This window comes from Bombina bombina, chromosome 12 (genome assembly GCF_027579735.1).
Source record: "Bombina bombina isolate aBomBom1 chromosome 12, aBomBom1.pri, whole genome shotgun sequence".
Taxonomy (NCBI): Eukaryota; Metazoa; Chordata; class Amphibia; order Anura; family Bombinatoridae; genus Bombina; species Bombina bombina.
The window spans coordinates 93,856,264-93,876,200 of NC_069510.1; the positions used below are offsets into that span (position 1 = coordinate 93,856,264).

At 34.7% G+C, this 19,937-nt stretch overlaps 1 protein-coding gene across 1 annotated transcript in view; it reads right to left on the minus strand.

Annotated features, from left to right (window-relative positions):
* Positions 1 to 19,937, minus strand: part of OLFML2A (olfactomedin like 2A) — a 91,813-nt gene that overhangs the window by 46,976 nt on the left and 24,900 nt on the right. The window contains exons 2-3 of the mRNA XM_053695828.1: positions 17,692 to 17,955; positions 119 to 226 (exon numbers count right to left, since the gene is read on the minus strand). Coding sequence (XP_053551803.1) covers positions 119 to 226; positions 17,692 to 17,955 — 372 coding nt within the window. The remainder of the gene's footprint in view (positions 1 to 118; positions 227 to 17,691; positions 17,956 to 19,937) is intronic.

Sequence of the window (19,937 nt, forward strand, 5' to 3'; positions counted from 1 at the left end):
GTATGAATTCTACAACAATAAACAGTTGAAATATATGTGCAATTGCAATATGTAAACAATAAAGTTCTATAAACAATAAGGTGTGCAAAAAAGTGCACGTGCCCGGCTCCCTCCTTACCTCTTCTAGGTTGTTCATCTGTGAAACGACTTTGTTGATGTACGAGTGCACCTTCATGAGATCCAGGCTGTACAGCGTCCCCTCCAGAAGGTCAACCATAGACTGTAGCTGTAAACAAGATGAGGGTCAGAACTCTTACAATGAAGACAATGACGTATTGGCCTCCATTTATTAAGCTGCAGATGCAGGAAGGAGCCATTACTGACTCAGACAGCGAATAGAATGTTTTAAAAAATCCAAATGACTTCTTTTATCAAATTTGCTTTGTTCTCATGTTATTCTTTGTTGAAGAGATGCCTAAGTAGGTAATGTGCACATGCCTGAAGCACTAAATGACAAGAAATAGTGCTGCCATCTAGTGATCTTGTTAATGTATAACATTAGTACTGCATGACAGGCAATAGTGCTGCCATCTAGTGCTCTTGCTTATGTATAACATTAGTACTGCATGACAGGCAATAGTGCTGCCATCTAGTGCTCTTGCTTATGTATAACATTAGTACTGCATGACAGGCAATAGTGCTGCCATCTAGTGTTCTTGCTTATGTATAACATTAGTACTGCATGACAGGCAATAGTGCTGCTATCTAGTGCTCTTGCTAATGTATAACATTAGTACTACATGACAGGCAATAGTGCTGCCCTCTAGTGCTCATGCTAATGTGTAACATTAGTGCTACATGACAGGAAATAGTGCTGCTATCTAGTGCTCTTGCTAATGTATAACATTAGTACTATATGACAGGAAATAGTGCTGCCATCTAGTGCTCTTGCTAATGTATAACATTAGTACTATATGACAGGAAATAGTGCTGCCATCTAGTGCTCTTGCTAATGTATAACATTAGTACTACATGACAGGAAATAGTGCTGCCATCTAGTGCTCATGCTAATGTATAACATTAGTACTACATGACAGGAAATAGTGCTGCTATCTAGTGCTCTTGCTAATGTATAACATTAGTACTACATGACAGGAAATAGTGCTGCTATCTAGTGCTCTTGCTAATGTATAACATTAGTACTACATGACAGGCAATAGTGCTGCCCTCTAGTGCTCATGCTAATGTATAACATTAGTACTACATGACAGGAAATAGTGCTGCTATCTAGTGCTCTTGCTAATGTATAACATTAGTACTACATGACAGGAAATAGTGCTGCTATCTAGTGCTCTTGCTAATGTATAACATTAGTACTATATGACAGGAAATAGTGCTGCCATCTAGTGCTCTTGCTAATGTATAACATTAGTACTATATGACAGGAAATAGTGCTGCCATCTAGTGCTCTTGCTAATGTATAACATTAGTACTACATGACAGGCAATAGTGCTACCATCTAGTGCTCTTGCTAATGTATAACATTAGTACTGCATGACAGGAAATAGTGCTGCCATCTAGTGCTCATGCTAATGTATACCATTAGTAAAACATGACAGGAAATAGTGCTGCTATCTAGTGCTCTTGCTAATGTATAACATTAGTACTACATGACAGGAAATAGTGCTGCTATCTAGTGCTCTTGCTAATGTATAACATTAGTACTACATGACAGGCAATAGTGCTGCCCTCTAGTGCTCATGCTAATGTATAACATTAGTACTACATGACAGGAAATAGTGCTGCTATCTAGTGCTCTTGCTAATGTATAACATTAGTACTGCATGACAGGCAATAGTGCTGCCATCTAGTGCTCTTGCTAATGTATAACAGTAGTACTACATGACAGGAAATAGCGCTGCCATCTAGTGCTCATGCCAATGTATAACATTAGTACTACATGACAGGAAATAGTGCTGCCATCTAGTGCTCTTGCTAATGTATAACATTAGTACTGCATGACAGGAAATAGTGCTGCCATCTAGTGCTCTTTGCTAATGTATAACATTAGTACTACATGACAGGAAATAGTGCTGCCATCTAATGCTCTTGCTAATGTATAACATTAGTACTACATGACAGGAAATAGTGCTGCCATCTAGTGCTCTTGCTAATGTATAACATTAATACCTTGTGAAAGGCAATAGTGCTGCCATCTAGTGCTCTTGTTAATGTATAACATTAGTACTGCATGATAGGCAATAGTGCTGCCATCTAGTGCTCTTGCTTATGTATAACATTAGTACTGCATGACAGGAAATAGTGCTGCCATCTAGTGCTTTTGCTTATGTATAACATTAGTACTGCATGACAGGAAATAGTGCTGCCATCTAGTGCTCTTGCTTATGTATAACATTAGTACTGCATGACAGGAAATAGTGCTGCCATCTAGTGCTCTTGCTAATGTATAACATTAGTACTGCATGACAGGCAATAGTGCTGCCATCTAGTGCTCTTGCTGATGTATAACATTAGTACTGCATGACAGGCAATAGTGCTGCCATCTAGTGCTCTTGCTAATGTATAACATTAGCACTGCATGACAGGAAATAGTGCTGCCATCTAGTGCTCTTGCTAATGTATAACATTAGCACTACATGACAGGAAATAGTGCTGCTATCTAGTGCTCTTGCTAATGTATAACATTAGCACTACATGACAGGAAATAGTGCTGCTATCTACTGCTCTTGCTTATGTATAACATTAGTACTACATGACAGGAAATAGTGCTGCTATCTAGTGCTCTTGCTAATGTATAACATTAGTACTACATGACAGGAAATAGTGCTGCCATCTAGTGCTCTTGCTAATGTATAACATTAGTACTACATGACAGGAAATAGTGCTGCTATCTAGTGCTCTTGCTAATGTATAACATTAGTACTACATGACAGGAAATAGTGCTGCCATCTAGTGCTCTTGCTAATGTATAACATTAGTACTACATGACAGGAAATAGTGCTGCCATCTAGTGCTCTTGCTAATGTATAACATTAGTACTACATGACAGGAAAGAGTGCTGCTATCTAGTGCTCTTGCTTATGTATAACATTAGTACTACATGACAGGAAATAGTGCTGCCATCTAGTGCTCTTGCTGATGTATAACATTAGTACTGCATTACAGGCAATAGTGCTGCCACCTAGTGCTCTTGCTAATGTATAACATTAGTACTGCATGACAGGAAATAGTGCTGCCATCTAGTGCTCTTGCTAATGTATAACATTAGTACTGCATGACAGGAAATAGTGCTGCCATCTAGTGCTCTTGCTTATGTATAACATTAGTACTACATGACAGGAAATAGTGCTGCCATCTAGTGCTCTTGCTAATGTATAACATTAGTACTACATGACAGGAAATAGTGCTGCCATCTAGGGCTCTTGCTAATGTATGACATTAGTACTGCATGACAGGCAACAGTGCTGCCATCTAGTGCTCTTGTTAATGTATAGCATTAGTACTACATGACAGGCAATAGTGCTGCCATCTAGTGCTCTTGCTTATGTATAACATTAGTACTGCATGACAGGACATAGTGCTGCCATCTAGTGCTCTTGCTAATGTATAACAATAGTACTACATGACAGGCAATAGTGCTGCCATCTAGGGCTCTTGCTAATGTATAACATTAGTACTGCATGACAGGCAATAGTGCTGCCATCTAGGGCTCTTGCTAATGTATAACATTAGTACTGCATGACAGGAAATAGTGCTGCCATCTAGTGCTCTTGCTTATGTATAACATTAGTATTGCATGACAGGAAATAGTGCTGCCATCTAGTGCTCTTGCTGATGTATAATATTAGTACTGCATGACAGGCAATAGTGCTGCCATCTAGTGCTCTTGCTAATGTATAACATTAGTACTGCATGACAGGCAATAATGCTGCCATCTAGTGCTCTTGCTAATGTATAACATTAGTACTGCATGACAGACAATAGTGCTGCCATCTAGTGCTCTTGCTAATGTATAACATTAGTACTACATGACAGGCAATAGTGCTACCATCTAGTGCTCTTGCTAATGTATAACATTATTACTACATGACAGGAAATAGTGCTGCCATCTAGTGCTCTTGCTAATGTATAACATTAGTACTACATGACAGGAAATAGTGCTGCCATCTAGTGCTCTTGCTAATGTATAACATTAGCACTACATGCCAGGAAATAGTGCTGCCATCTAGTGCTCTTGCTAATGTATAACATTAGTACTACATGACAGGAAATAGTGCTGCCCTCTAGTGTTCTTGCTAATGTATAACATTATTACTACATGACAGGAAATAGTGTTGCCATCTAGTGCTCTTGCTTATGTATAACATTAGTACTGCTGCCATCTAGTGCTCTTGCTAATGTATAACATTAGTACTAAATGACAGGAAATAGTGCTGCCATCTAGTGCTCTTGCTAATGTATAACATTAGTACTACATGACAGGCAATAGTGCTACCATCTAGTGCTCTTGCTAATGTATAACATTAGTACTACAAGACAGGAAATAGTGCTGCCATCTAGTGCTCTTGCTAATGTATATCATTAGTACTGCATGGCAGGAAATAGTGCTGCCCTCTAGTGTTCTTGCTAATGTATAACATTAGTACTACATGACAGCAAATAGTGTTGCCATCTAGTGCTCTTGCTTATGTATAACATTAGTACTGCATGACAGGAAATAGTGCTGCCATCTAGTGCTCTTGCTAATGTATAACATTAGTACTACATGACAGGAAATAGTGCTGCCATCTAGTGCTCTTGCTAATGTATAACATTAGTACTGCATGACAGGCAATAGTGCTGCCATCTAGTGCTCTTGCTAATGTATAACATTAGTACTACATGACAAGAAATAGTGCTGCCATCTAGTGCTCTTGCTAATGTATAACATTAGTACTACATGACAGGAAATAGTTCTGCCATCTAGTGCTCTTGCTAATGTATAACATTGTTGCAAACCTGCTGCCATATAGAGCTGCAGAAACGTGCACACTCCTGAGCTTACATTTCCTGCTTTTCAACAAAGGATCACAAGAAAACAAAGAAAATTTGATAATAGAAGTAAATTGGGAAGTTGTTTAAAATTGTATGTTCCATCTGAATCATGAAAGAAAAATGTGGGGTTTATGTCCCTTTAAAAAAAGTTAAAATTTAACTTAAATGGATTGAATAGAGCTTGACATTTTAAACAACTTTACAATTTATTTGTATTATCAATTTTGCTTAGTTCTCTCAATATCCTTTATTAAAGAGTAATCCAAGGTGAACTCAGGAGAGTGCACGTGTCTATAGCCATCTGGCAGCAGTTGTTTATAGCAATGTTATACATTGTTGTAAACATGACTGCTGCCATAGACTGATAAAGACCTGTGCATGCTCCTGAGCTCCTATCAACCTACCTAGGTTTAGCCTTCAACAAAGGATACTAAGAGAACAAAGCAAATTAGATGATAGAAGTAAATAATGGAATGTTCTATCTGAATTATAATGGTTTAATTTTAACTTTAGCGTTCCTTTAACCTTAAAGGCTTTATATAAATTTGAACAATTTATATACAGTATTTATAAAGAAAGTAGGCATCCAAAGTCAAAAGTGGATTCAAAAAATGTAATCATTGCAAACTTTATTCTGCTTAATGTCATGTTTATAATGCATATTTATATTTTATTTGGAAATACAATAGGTAGAAAAACACATTTAAAGAGTTGCAACCTTTCCTTTGTAAAATATATATATTTTTTTAGTGAACAGGCGGAACAAGGTGTCCCCATGATGTGTTTTAAGGGACAGTGAACTGTAAAATTGTTTTTTCTCTTAATGTGTTTCCAATGACCTGTTATACCTGCTACAGAGTATAAAATGTATGATAAATTGGTCCTTTAGGTATATTTTGGTATATAAAATAGCTATTTATGTTAATGGAAATCACTACCTAATTAAATGGGATGAGCTTGCATGAAGCGCAAGCCTCTTTAGCCTTTGTCTATGCATTTACACAATAACTCCTGGGGGTCAACTTATTATTGTGTGGACGGACATGATACGATGTAGCATACGCTGCCGGCATTTATCTTTGCACCAGCAGTTGTTGTGAACTGCTGGTGCAATAGCGCCACCTGCAGATTCGCAGCCAATTGGCCGCTAGCAGGGGGTGTCAATCAACCCGATCGTATTCGATCGTGTTGATTTCTGTCCGCCACCTCAGAGTAGGCGGACAGGTTATGGAGCAGTGGTCTTTAGACGGAGCTTTATAAATTGACCCCCTGATCTTGTCTCCATATACACAGAGAGACTAATACTAGAGAACAATGGAAAATGAATAGAGAGAACGATGGAAAATTAACATTTTAGTACCTCTCTCTCCAATCCCCACACACACTGGTAACATGATTTGTTTTCTAAACCTTCTTGTTTACATAGTTTTGTGTAACTATTACTCAAGTATTGAAAGTTGTAACAGATAATATTTGATAATATAGAAGATGTTATTACTGCATGTATATTGCTGGGAGCTAGTTCCTAGTAATGCTCTAGAGCTGACTGAAACCATGGGTTTAACACCTTTGAAAGCAATTGTGCAATAATAAAATGTTCCCATGCATTAGAGCATGGTCTTTTTGCACTTTTATGTCCCTTAAACAAAAGCTTATTCAATTTAAATTTGAATTAATACAAATGTATCAGTTTTATACCTCCTTCTAATGCTCACTGGCTTATAACCAATCAACAATAGCAAGAAGTAGCCATCAGCCAATCAACAATAGCAAGAAGTAGCCATCAGCCAATCAACAATAGCAAGAAGTAGCCATCAGCCAATCAACAATAGCAATAAGTATCTATCAGTCAATCAACAATAGCATGAAGTAGACATCAGCCAATCAACAATAGCAATAAGTATCTATCAGTCAATCAACAATAGCATGAAGTAGTCATCAACCAATCAACAATAGCAATAAGTAGCCATCAGCCAATCAATAATAGCAATAAGTATCTATCAATCAATCAATCAACAATAGCATGAAGTAGACATCAGTCAATCAACAATAGCAAGAAGTATCCATCAGCCAATCAACAATAGCAAGAAGTAGCCATCAGCCAATCATAAATAGCAAGAAGTAGCCATCAACCAATCAACAATAGCAATAAGTAGCCATCAACCAATCAACAATAGCATGAAATAGCCATTAGACAATCAACAATAGCATTAAGGAGCCATCAGCCAAACAACAATAGCATTAAGTAGCCATCAGCCAATGGGCACTAGTCAGAAACAGTAAATACACAACTGATACTGCTGTATTAGATTTAGATTATAATTTAAACAGCTTTTACTCTTCATTTTTCTAGTCATAATATTTTTTAATGCTGGTCTTTACAAGAATAATATATTTTTAACCTGTTTAATGCTGGTCTATACAAGAATAATATATTTTTAACCTGTTTAATGCTAGTCTATAAAAGAATAATATATATTTTAACCTGTTTAATGCTGGTCTTTACAAGAATAATATATTTGTAACCTGTTTAATGCTGGTCTTTACAAGAATAATATATTTTAACCTGTTTAATGCTGGTCTTTACAAGAATAATATATTTTTAACCTGTTTAATGCTGGTCTATACAAGAATAATATATTTTTAACCTGTTTAATGCTGGTCTTTACAAGAATACTATATTTGTAACCTGTTTAATGCTGGTCTTTACAAGAATAATATATTTGTAACCTGTTTAATGCTGGTCTTTACAAGAATAATATATTTGTAACCTGTTTAATGCTGGTCTTTACAAGAATAATATATTTTTAACCTGTTTAATGCTGGTCTATACAAAAATAATATATTTGTAACCTGTTTAATGCTGGTCTTTACAAGAATAATATATTGTTAACCTGTTTAATGCTGGTCTTTACAAGAATAATATATTTGTAACCTGTTTAATGCTGGTCTTTACAAGAATAATATATTGTTAACCTGTTTAATGCTGGTCTTTACAAGAATACTATATTTGTAACCTGTTTAATGCTGGTCTTTACAAGAATAATATATTTTTGTAACCTGTTTAATGCTGGTCTTTATAAGAATAATATATTTTTGTAACCTGTTTAATGCTGGTCTTTATAAGAATAATATATTTTTGTAACCTGTTTAATGCTGGTCTTTATAAGAATAATATATTTTTGTAACCTGTTTAATGCTGGTCTTTACAAGAATAATATATGTTTAACCTGTTTAATGCTGGTCTTTATAAGAATAATATATTTTTGTAACCTGTTTAATGCTGGTCTTTACAAGAATAATATATTTGCTACCTGTTTAATGCTGGTCTTTACAAGAATAATATATTTTTAACCTGTTTAATGCTGGTCTTTACAAGAATAATATATTTTTAACCTGTTAATGCTGGTCTATACAAAAATAATATATTTTTAACCTGTTAATGCTGGTCTATACAAAAATAATATATTTTTAACCTGTTTAATGCTGGTCTATACAAGAATAATATATTTGTAACCTGTTTAATGCTGGTCTTTACAAGAATGCTGGTCTTTACAAGAATAATATATTTTTGTAACCTGTTTAATGCTGGTCTTTACAAGAATAATATATTTTTAACCTGTTTAATGCTGGTCTTTACAAGAATAATATATTTGTAACCTGTTTAATGCTGGTCTTTACAAGAATAATATATTTTTGTAACCTGTTTAATGCTGGTCTTTACAAGAATAATATATTTGTAACCTGTTTAATGCTGGTCTATACAAGAATAATATATTTGTAACCTGTTTAATGCTGGTCTATACAAGAATAATATATTTGTAACCTGTTTAATGCTGGTCTATACAAGAATAATATATTTTTAACCTGTTTAATGCTGGTCTTTATAAGAATAATATATTTTTAACCTGTTTAATGCTGGTCTTTACAAGAATAATATATTTGTAACCTGTTTAATGCTGGTCTATACAAGAATAATATATTTTTAACCTGTTTAATGCTGGTCTTTACAAGAATAATATATTTGTAACCTGTTTAATGCTGGTCTTTACAAGAATAATATATTTGTAACCTGTTTAATGCTGGTCTTTACAAGAATAATATATTTGTAACCTGTTTAATGCTGGTCTTTACAAGAATAATATATTTGTAACCTGTTTAATGCTGGTCTTTACAAGAATAATATATTTTTAACCTGTTTAATGCTGGTCTTTACAAGAATACTATATTTGTAACCTGTTTAATGCTGGTCTTTACAAGAATAATATATTTTTAACCTGTTTAATGCTGGTCTTTACAAGAATAATATATTTTTAACCTGTTTAATGCTGGTCTTTACAAGAATAATATATTTGTAACCTGTTTAATGCTGGTCTTTACAAGAATAATATATTTTTAACCTGTTTAATGCTGGTCTTTACAAGAATAATATATTTTTGTAACCTGTTTAATGCTGGTCTTTACAAGAATAATATATTTGTAACCTGTTTAATGCTGGTCTTTACAAGAATAATATATTTGTAACCTGTTTAATGCTGGTCTATACAAGAATAATATATTTGTAACCTGTTTAATGCTGGTCTTTACAAGAATAATATATTTGTAACCTGTTTAATGCTGGTCTTTACAAGAATAATATATTTGTAACCTGTTTAATGCTGGTCTTTACAAGAATAATATATTTGTAACCTGTTTAATGCTGGTCTTTACAAGAATAATATATTTTTAACCTGTTTAATGCTGGTCTTTACAAGAATAATATATTTTTGTATCCTGTTTAATGCTGGTCTTTACAAGAATAATATATTTGTAACCTGTTTAATGCTGGTCTTTACAAGAATAATATATTTGTAACCTGTTTAATGCTGGTCTTTACAAGAATAATATATTTGTAACCTGTTTAATGCTGGTCTTTACAAGAATACTATATTTTTAACCTGTTTAATGCTGGTCTTTACAAGAATAATATATTTTTGTAACCTGTTTAATGCTGGTCTATACAAGAATAATATATTTTTAACCTGTTTAATGCTGGTCTTTACAAGAATAATATATTTTTAACCTGTTTAATGCTGGTCTTTACAAGAATAATATATTTTTGTAACCTGTTTAATGCTGGTCTATACAAGAATAATATATTTTTGTAACCTGTTTAATGCTGGTCTTTACAAGAATAATATATTTTTGTAACCTGTTTAATGCTGGTCTATACAAGAATAATATATTTTTAACCTGTTTAATGCTGGTCTATACAAGAATAATATATTTTTAACCTGTTTAATGCTGGTCTATACAAGAATAATATATTTTTAACCTGTTTAATGCTGGTCTTTACAAGAATAATATATTTTTGTAACCTGTTTAATGCTGGTCTTTACAAGAATAATATATTTTTGTAACCTGTTTAATGCTGGTCTATACAAGAATAATATATTTTTGTAACCTGTTTAATGCTGGTCTTTACAAGAATAATATATTTTTAACCTGTTTAATGCTGGTCTTTACAAGAATAATATATTTTTGTAACCTGTTTAATGCTGGTCTTTACAAGAATAATATATTTTTGTAACCTGTTTAATGCTGGTCTTTACAAGAATAATATATTTTTGTAACCTGTTTAATGCTGGTCTTTACAAGAATAATATATTTTTGTAACCTGTTTAATGCTGGTCTTTACAAGAATAATATATTGTTAACCTGTTTAATGCTGGTCTATACAAGAATAATATATTTTTGTAACCTGTTTAATGCTGGTCTATACAAGAATAATATATTTTTAACCTGTTTAATGCTGGTCTATACAAGAATAATATATTTTTTAACCTGTTTAATGCTGGTCTATACAAGAATAATATATATTTTAACCTGTTTAATGCTGGTCTATACAAGAATAATATATTTGTAACCAGTTTAATGCTGGTCTTTAAAAGAATAGTATATTTTTAACCTGTTTAATGCTGGTCTTTACAAGAATAATATATGTTTAACCTGTTTAATGCTGGTCTGTACAATAATAATATATTTTTAACCTGTTAATGCTGGTCTTTACAAGAATAATATATTTTTAACCTGTTTAATGCTGGTCTTTACAAAAATAATATATTTTAACCTGTTAATGCTGGTCTTTACAAGAATAATATATTGTTAACCTGTTTAATGCTGGTCTTTACAAGAATAATATATTTTTAATCTGTTTAATGCTGGTCTTTACAAGAATAATATATTTTTAACCTATTTAATGCTGGTCTATACAAGAATAATATATTTTTAACCTGTTTAATGCTCGTCTTTACAAGAATAATATATTGTTAACCTGTTTAATGCTGGTCTTTACAAGAATAATATATTTTTAACCTGTTTAATGCTGGTCTTTATAAGAATAATATATTTTTAACCTGTTTAATGCTGGTCTATACAAGAATAATATATATTTTAACCTGTTTAATGCTGGTCTTTACAAGAATAATATATTTTTAACCTGTTTAATGCTGGTCTTTATAAGAATAATATATTGTTAACCTATTTGATGCTGGTCTTTACAAGAATAATATATATTTTAACCTGTTTAATGCTGGTCTATACAAGAATAATATATATTTTAACCTGTTTAATGCTGGTCTATAAAAGAATAATATATATTTTAACCTGTTTAATGCTGGTCTATACAGGAATAATATATATTTTAACCTGTTTAATGCTGGTCTTTACAAGAATAATATATTATTTTTAGAACAATGGTCTTGTACTATTTACACACCAGAAACGTGTCTTATAGTCAGTGACAAAGCCCTGCACTACATTTGAGATATTACTGCTACAATATAACATGCACCCTCCTTGTCTCCCTACAAGGCAGACGCTCGCTGTTCCTCATTCGCGGTTCTATCCAGCTGCGGTCTCCTTGTATCTGCGCGCATGATGTGAATGTGTAGGAAGGGGAACAAGGATCCTTCACATTTATTTTTTCCATCACACAACAGTTAGAGACAACTTGTGACATTTCCTACTCTGGGATTTCAAAAGCTTCTTTGTAAAAGACAAATATTAGACAGTCCTTACTAATACTGAGGAATCTCCCTCTTTATTGTAGATGTTTGTTATAGACACTACGCTATTTTGCATTAAAGGAGCGTTAAATACAGTAGAATAATCAGCAAGTGCATAATAAAAAGACAATGCAACAGCACTTGCTTGGAATTTTAACCCATTAACAACCATCAACGTACCCTGTACATCAGTGGTCTTTCTATGGGGATTGCATTTTTTAAAAGTGGTGAGACCGCACTATTTCCGGTGGCCAGCAGGAGGGAGGGAGGGTATAGTAGCTAGCGGCGGGACTCGCACTATAATAACCATGAAAACTCTTAACAACTACAGGGTATGTAGTGGTACAGGGTATGTCGGGGTAGTTTAGAGGTTAAAAAAGTGGTAATTTTTTTTAATGACACATTTAAATATTTCCATCCATTTTCCCGGCCCCCTGTATGATGTGACAGCCATTAGCCAATCACAGACTAGTATATGTATACACTGAACTTTTGCACATGCTCAATAGGAGCTGTTGCCTCAGAAAGTGTGCATATAAAAAGACTGTGCACAATTTGATTATGGAAGTCAATTGTAAAGTCTGTTAAAACTGCTGCTCTATCTGAATCACGAAAGTTTAAATTTTGACTTTAGTGTCCCTTTATGTTAATTTAGTATATTTATTAGGCATGTGCATTAGTTGTTCACAAAACAAACATCTGTACAAATGCACTAACAAAATTCATTAGTATAAATTAGTTTCCTTTAAATTACATTTAAAAGGTAAAATACTTACCTATAGCGCGCTAGGGAGCTGCACTAATTCCGACCCTTCTTTACAGAGCCCAATGCCGTGCAATTAGAAGGTTTAGAGCAGCGCTAAGCCTCCTATTAGCGCAGCTCTGTGAAGAAGGGTCGGGATAAACGCAGATTCCCCCCAGTGTGCGCTATAGTTACGTATAAAACTGCAGGTGATACTTTTTCACCTGCATTAAAAGAGCATTTACATTTGTTTTAATGAAAACTAATCTGAATGTTATTGAATATTCAGTATTCGTTTTGTTTTAAACAAAAAAAAATACTGAATAGTGCAGCAAACGAATATTAATAGGCTCCTACAATGGTCAAACAATCACTGTGTAGAAGTCTCATTAAAGTGATGGTAAACTCTCCACTTTCTAAAATCAGAAACGGAATGTTAGTGATATTTTAGATAAAGTTTCATTCCTCAGTTGTAATTACTTTTTAATATAGATTTGAAATTGAAATACCCTGCGCTCCGCTGCCCACTTCAAAAGTCTGTGATCTAACACTTTGAATTGTTGTCCAATCAGCGCTCTCCCCATATGGCACTTTTGTTGTAGCTATAGAGCTGACTGGAGAACAATTCAAACTGTTAGATTACAGACTTTTGAAGTGTGCGGCGGAGCGCAGAGTATTTAAATTTCATATCTATATTAAAGGGAGAGTCAACACCAGTTTTTTGTTGTTATTGTTTAAAAAGATAGATAATCCCTTTATTACCCATTCCCCAATTTTGCATAACTAACACAGTTACAATAATACTTTTTTAACCTCTGTAATTACCTTTTATCTAAGCCTCTGCAAACTGCCTCTTATTTCAGTTTTTTTGACAGATTTGCATTTTAGCCAATCAGTACTGACTCCTAGGTAACTTCACTTTGTGAGCTCAATGTTATCTATATGACACACATGAATTAACGCCCTCTAGTGTTGAAAAACTGTCAAAATGCATTCAGATTAAAGGCGGCCTTTAAGGGCTAAGAAATTATCAATCTTTTTAAACAACAACAAACAAAGCCTACCTAGGTTTAGCTTTCAACTAAGAATACCAAGAGAACAAAGCAAAATTGGTGATAAAAGTAAATTTGAAAGTTGTTCAAAATGCATTCAAACAGTACGCGGCAGGTGAGCTGCATATTCATATGTCTACAAATTACAGGTTGTGACCTGCTCTGGAACATCTCGGGAGCAAAAGAACATTTTCTTTTTAACAAGAGTTAAAGCAATTTTTATTTTTTATTTAAAGGGACATGAAACCCAAATTTTTTCTTTCACGATTTAGATAGAGCTTACTATTCTAAATAACTTTCCCGTTTACATCTTTTATCAAATTTGCTTCATTCTCTTTATATCCTTTGCTAAAGGAGCAGCAATGCGCTACTGGGTGTTAGCTGAAGGTATCAGGTCATTAATCCGCAGCTAGCTCTCAGTAGTACTGTACTAAGTACAGAACAGATATCCATTAAAAAAAATTTTTTTATTATGTAACAGGAATTCTGTAAATACTGCAATTTTTACAAGTATTATATATTTAATGACTAATACCCTATAGATCATAAGGAGTAGAAGGAGCCCACAGCTGACTCTAATAAAATGATTGATTGATGAGCAAGTAATGGGATTTATTTTATCCTAACTTTCCCACTGGGTGCAACTTCAAAGAAGATATTTTTTTTTTATAGATACATTTTCAGTGTTTGGAGCTGGGCTAAATTCTCAGAGGGATTGATGGGCTGTGCAACGCCACAGGGAACAGATTCTCAGTTGTATGGGACAGAGCATTCAAATTTCCCATGACTTCCCGCAATACGGACAAAATTAGCTGCAAACCGTTTTACATGCATTCCTGTTTTGGTTTTTCCATAGGCCTCTCTCAGGGCTGCTATCAATCTACTCTCGCTGTTTTGTGTAATAACAGAATTTGAGGGAAGTTCTGGAATATGAAAGGTTTGTCCTACTTGGCACAAACGATGGGAATGAAAATGTTTGCACCTGCCGTGATGTTTCACACAGTCTTTCTGTGGCTCCACACTCTAAGGCAGGGGGGATTACAGATGAGTCGTTTCCTGGTATGCTCGCTGTACTTAGCTCTTGATAATGTGACAGCAGTGACTGTTACCAACACACATCAGTCTTATCTAATGAAACTCCTGGCTGTAGTGTTTTTACATAAGACCAATATACTGTTTATTAGGGTAGGGAATCTTGGGCCATAAGTTTGAGTGTGGTCTCCCATTAGACTACTGGGTTGTAAGCACATTTAAAGGGACAGTAAGCCTAAGATTTTTCTGCTGTTTTTTAAATGCATTGAATTAGAGACTGCCCATTGGGTGCTTCTTGCTGTTCAAAAAGTGGGCAGTACCGCCTGTGCCCTAGGCTAAACAAAGCATGCATGTACTGCTCTACATACAGACTATGGATCAAGCGTATGCACAAACCATTGGAATGCGTGCACTGTTTATCTTAAAGGGCAGGTGGTATGGCATAGTGTAGTGATGTGCATTTGGTGGTTTTGTGAGGAAACAAACGTGGAAGATGGTGGCCACCAGCAGCATTCGGCTATTTTCGGAACTGGATTTCATCTTATGAAAGTGCAACACGCTAAGATCTGTGCAAATCCAGATCTTAGTGCGTTGAACTTTCACAAGAAAAAACCCTGTTCCAAAAATAGACGAATGCCACTTGTGGCCGCCATCTTCTGCGTTCGTTTAATCATGCAAACACCAAATGTACATCACTAGTATTGTGTTGGCCAATTCGGCTCTGAGTGCAAGCCAGCAGTGAGGGAGTACAAAAATGGAGTTTAGATAGTGTTTGAAAAGGGTTAAATTTATGCTTTAAAAGCATTGTAAAAAACCATAGATGTACTGTCCCTTTAAGACAGGAAATCCCACCACATTTTTAAACTTGCTGGGGAAGAACCTTTCAGTATACCGGTAGTTTGTAAACTCATTGAACAGAGTTTCCCAATACACTACTTGACTCCTTGGAGATGGGTCTGCGATTATAGTACTAGATGGTAAGTTCCTTGGGGCAACTTCTCACGTTATATCACTAGAGTGTAAGCTCTTTGTGACGTTTTAAAGGGATAGAAAGGTCAAAATTTAAATGAGCATGGGTGCATTCCAATTCGAAATAAGCATTTTCTCATTATACTTCCTTAAGCAAAAATTCTTCTAGCAAAAGTTATTACTGTCCCCCCCCCCGTGGCATATGCACATATGCTGTGAGGACCCATGCACCTGTATTCAACATTATCAGAGATCTGGCAGTAGTGTATATTGCATCTTTGAAGACTTAATGTGTGTCGTATAAGCCACTGTTGACTCTCTGAGAAGGTGTTGTGTTTGAATACTGATGACCTAATATAGTACTGTATGTTTGATACATGAGCTATAACATCATACCCCCTAACATTTGTGGTTGGCTATCTGGGAGGTTGAGGGGGGTCCGTTGTCATTTTGTGGTTGGGGTCGTGTTGGACGGGGTCGTGCGCTGGGTAGTGCCGGGATTGTAGGGCATATTTAGTTGGTGGGAGCGTTCTGCTGCTCCGTGGTTAGAGCCAAAGGAAATCCTGCAATTCTGGTCATATGAGCTCAGGATCTGGGACTGTCCCACACAAATTGTGACAATTGGGAGGTCTGTTATATTCTATCCTACGTTTTCTTTTGTGCTATTTATTTTGTTTGATTTACAAATCCAGACTTCTGGACCTTTTTGATTTTAAGGCACTCTTGATTTAATTTTGTTTTCAGGTGTTGCACCCACTAGCACATTTATACAAAATTATTTTGTTAAAATATTTGGTTAAAGGAACAGTAAATGCCTTGTAATTACAATAAAAATTATGCAGTCTTCCAATATATTAACATACAAGCAGAGTCTGAACTATATAAGAACAGAATAACACCTTGTCATCTGCAATTGTTTTTCAATGGTCAGATTCCATCCCCCCATTTTCCTTATCTGGAGGAGCCATTACAGACATGAATCTGGAGAGACAGAGTTTGCCACTGTCATTATCTTAACAAAATCTCCAGTGTTTGGCTTTATCAGAAAAGATAAGATAATACACTGTAAATTAGGGAGATATTTGTGACAGAATGTCATGTGCTCTTTCAGTTTTCAGCACTGGAAAATCCACACTTTTCAGAGTTAAATTTCATTAAAAAAAGGCAAAAAAAAAATCATGAAAGTATATTGCAAAGTTGTTTTACTATGTATTATAAAGCATTTTATATGAAATATTCTTATATGGGTCTGTGAATAAATTATGCAACAGCTTGTTTCCTTTAACAATATGTCCTTTGGCACATAAATGGTTAACTTGTGTAAGTTAAAAACTGTGATGTCATTTCAAGATTACCCAATGAGAACTTTGTTTGTATTTTAAAACAGGATAGCTTTGAGTGTTTTATTAAGCAACTAAGATTATGGCCGGAGAGCTGAAACGCGTCAGTTGCTATGTTTTCTTTGCTCTGATGTACATTTTTAAATGCAATGGGAATAAAAGAAGTTTTTATTTTTGACCTGTGCTCTTTCACTTTGCTATGGATAAGCATATTACATACCAATCTTTCTTTAAGTGGCACATTTAATTAATTTCTCACACTGATTACAGCATGTGCTTGAGCCAGGGAAGTACTGCATAAATCTATTTTATGTCTTACTTAGATTTTTTTTTAAATGTCTTCACCGCTCCTCCTGGGTTAAAAACAAATCAATTGTGGCTCCTCAGGGGAATGTGTCTTACTCACCAGTGCTATAAATCAGGGACAGAGGAACCCCAGAGTTTTTAATTGAATCTCCCTAACAAGTATTTTGTCTCAGCGTGTCTATTAGAGATGTATTACCAATGCTCATTACCTTGAGTAATTCTGGTGCCTGCTTCTTAAGTTTCTCCATCTTCCACTCATTCTCGCAGGGGTTGAGGGAGGTTGGAGGTGCCGTGCATGAACACTTGCAGTCTGATCCAGAGCTAACTGTCTCCACAGTGTAGTAATCCTCCACCCGCATGTTTCCATCTTTGATGCGGGCACACGCCTCTTTGCTTAATGGTCTCATAAAGCATTTACAGCGGCAGTCAGATCCCTCTGAAGTCATCCTCACCTGGTCTACGTCTCCAAGCATCTGAAAAAAAAAATTTAAGTGAGTGGATTGACACAATTTGTCCCCTTTTTCCTTATTGCCTTAGTCTATGCTACTCAGTTATTTAAAGCTATGAAAATGCTTTAATTCATTACAGCATTGTTATTATTTAAAGGGACATTTAACACCTCAAGATATTAATATAAATTGTTTGATTACATGTAGTAAAACAACTTTGCAATATACTTCCATTATTTATTTTGTTCTCCTTTTCTGTAATTTAATTCTGAATATTGTGGGCTTTCCAAATCATGTTAAACATGGAAGTGCAGACACAGCTGTATTCCGCACAGTCATTGGCTGCACACTATAGTAATCTATTTATAACCAGTCCTAATTGGCCTTAGTGTAACCTAAGTTACAATATGGTGGCGTACACTGATTTATGGACAAATTAACTTAACCCTTATTTTTTTACAATAATTAAACAACTAATATAATTTTTAAAAATACATGTACATATTATTCTTAGGCAAGGCTTTGCTCTCAATACATCATTCAAACAATGATTTATTTAGTGTTTGATGTCTCTTTAACATATATTGTTTGGTAACTATGTGCTTAACAAGCAAAAAAAGGTTAAACACATTGGGGTCAATTTATTATAGTGCGAGCAGACATGATACGATGTAGCGTATCATGTTGGCTGCACATCGATAAATGCAGACAGCATACGCTCTCGGCATTTATCATTGCACCAGTAGTTCTTGTGAACTGCTGGTGCAATACTGCCCCCTGCAGATTCGAGTGTCAATCAACCCGATCGTATTCGATCGGGTTCATTTCTGTCCGCCGTGCTCAGAGCAGGCGGACAGGTTATGGAGCAGCGGCCTTTAGACCGCTGCTTCATAACTTCTGTTCCCGTACGGAGCTTGATAAATATGCCCCATAAAGTCCTGCTCCAAGGCCACAATGCTTTGCTGCTCCTAAGCAGGATGTCTTCATAGTTGTAATTTGCCGTCTTGCTCAGGTGTGGCTCAGCACTGCACCTGGTGCGCAACAAAATATTTTTTTTTTCAAGGAGCATGAAATCCAATTTCTTTTTGTGATTCAGATAAAACGTAAAATTTTAAAAATCTTTCCAAATTTACTTCTATTATCAAATCATCTTCATTCTTTGGTATCCTTTGTTGGAGGAGCAGCAATACACTACTGGGAGCTAGCTGAATTCATTATTATTATCATTTATTTCTATAGTTCCGCAAATTCATCAGGTGACCCAATGACAAAAGGCATATATGTGCAGCCACCAATCAGCAGCAGCTAGCTTCAAATAGTGCATTGTTTCTCCCTGGGTATGCTATTCAACAAAAGATACCAAGAGAATGAAACAATTTAGATAAATGAAGTAAATTAGTAAATTGTTTTAATTTGCACATTCATGAAATTTGACTTTAATCTGGCTATAAAAGTTTAACATTTCCATTAATTTACTACTGAAATATACCTTTTTGTTTGACAAACTTAAAGGGACATGAAACCCAATTTTTTTTCTTTCATGATTCAGACAGAGAATACAATTTGAAACAACTTTCTAATTTACTTCTATTATCTAATTTGCTTCAATCTCTTGATATTATTTCCTGAAAAGCATATCTAGATAGGCTCAGTAGCTACTGATTGGTGGCTGCACATAGATGCCTCATGTGATTGGCTGACTCATGTGCATTGCTATTTCTTCAACAAAGCATATCTAAAGAATGAATCAAATTAGATAATAGATGTAAATTGTAATGTTGTTTAAAATTGTATTCTCTGTCTGAATCATGAAATAATTTTTTGGGGTTTAACCCTTTAAGGACACAGCTTTCAGTTTGCTCAATGGTTTTATGACGGAAAAATTCCGTCATATGTCCTTAAGAGGTTAATGTCCCTTTAACACTACATAAATTCAGGCATTTACTGTATGTTAGCTTTACAGTAAAAAAAAAAAAAAAACACAAAACACAGTCACACGCTACACA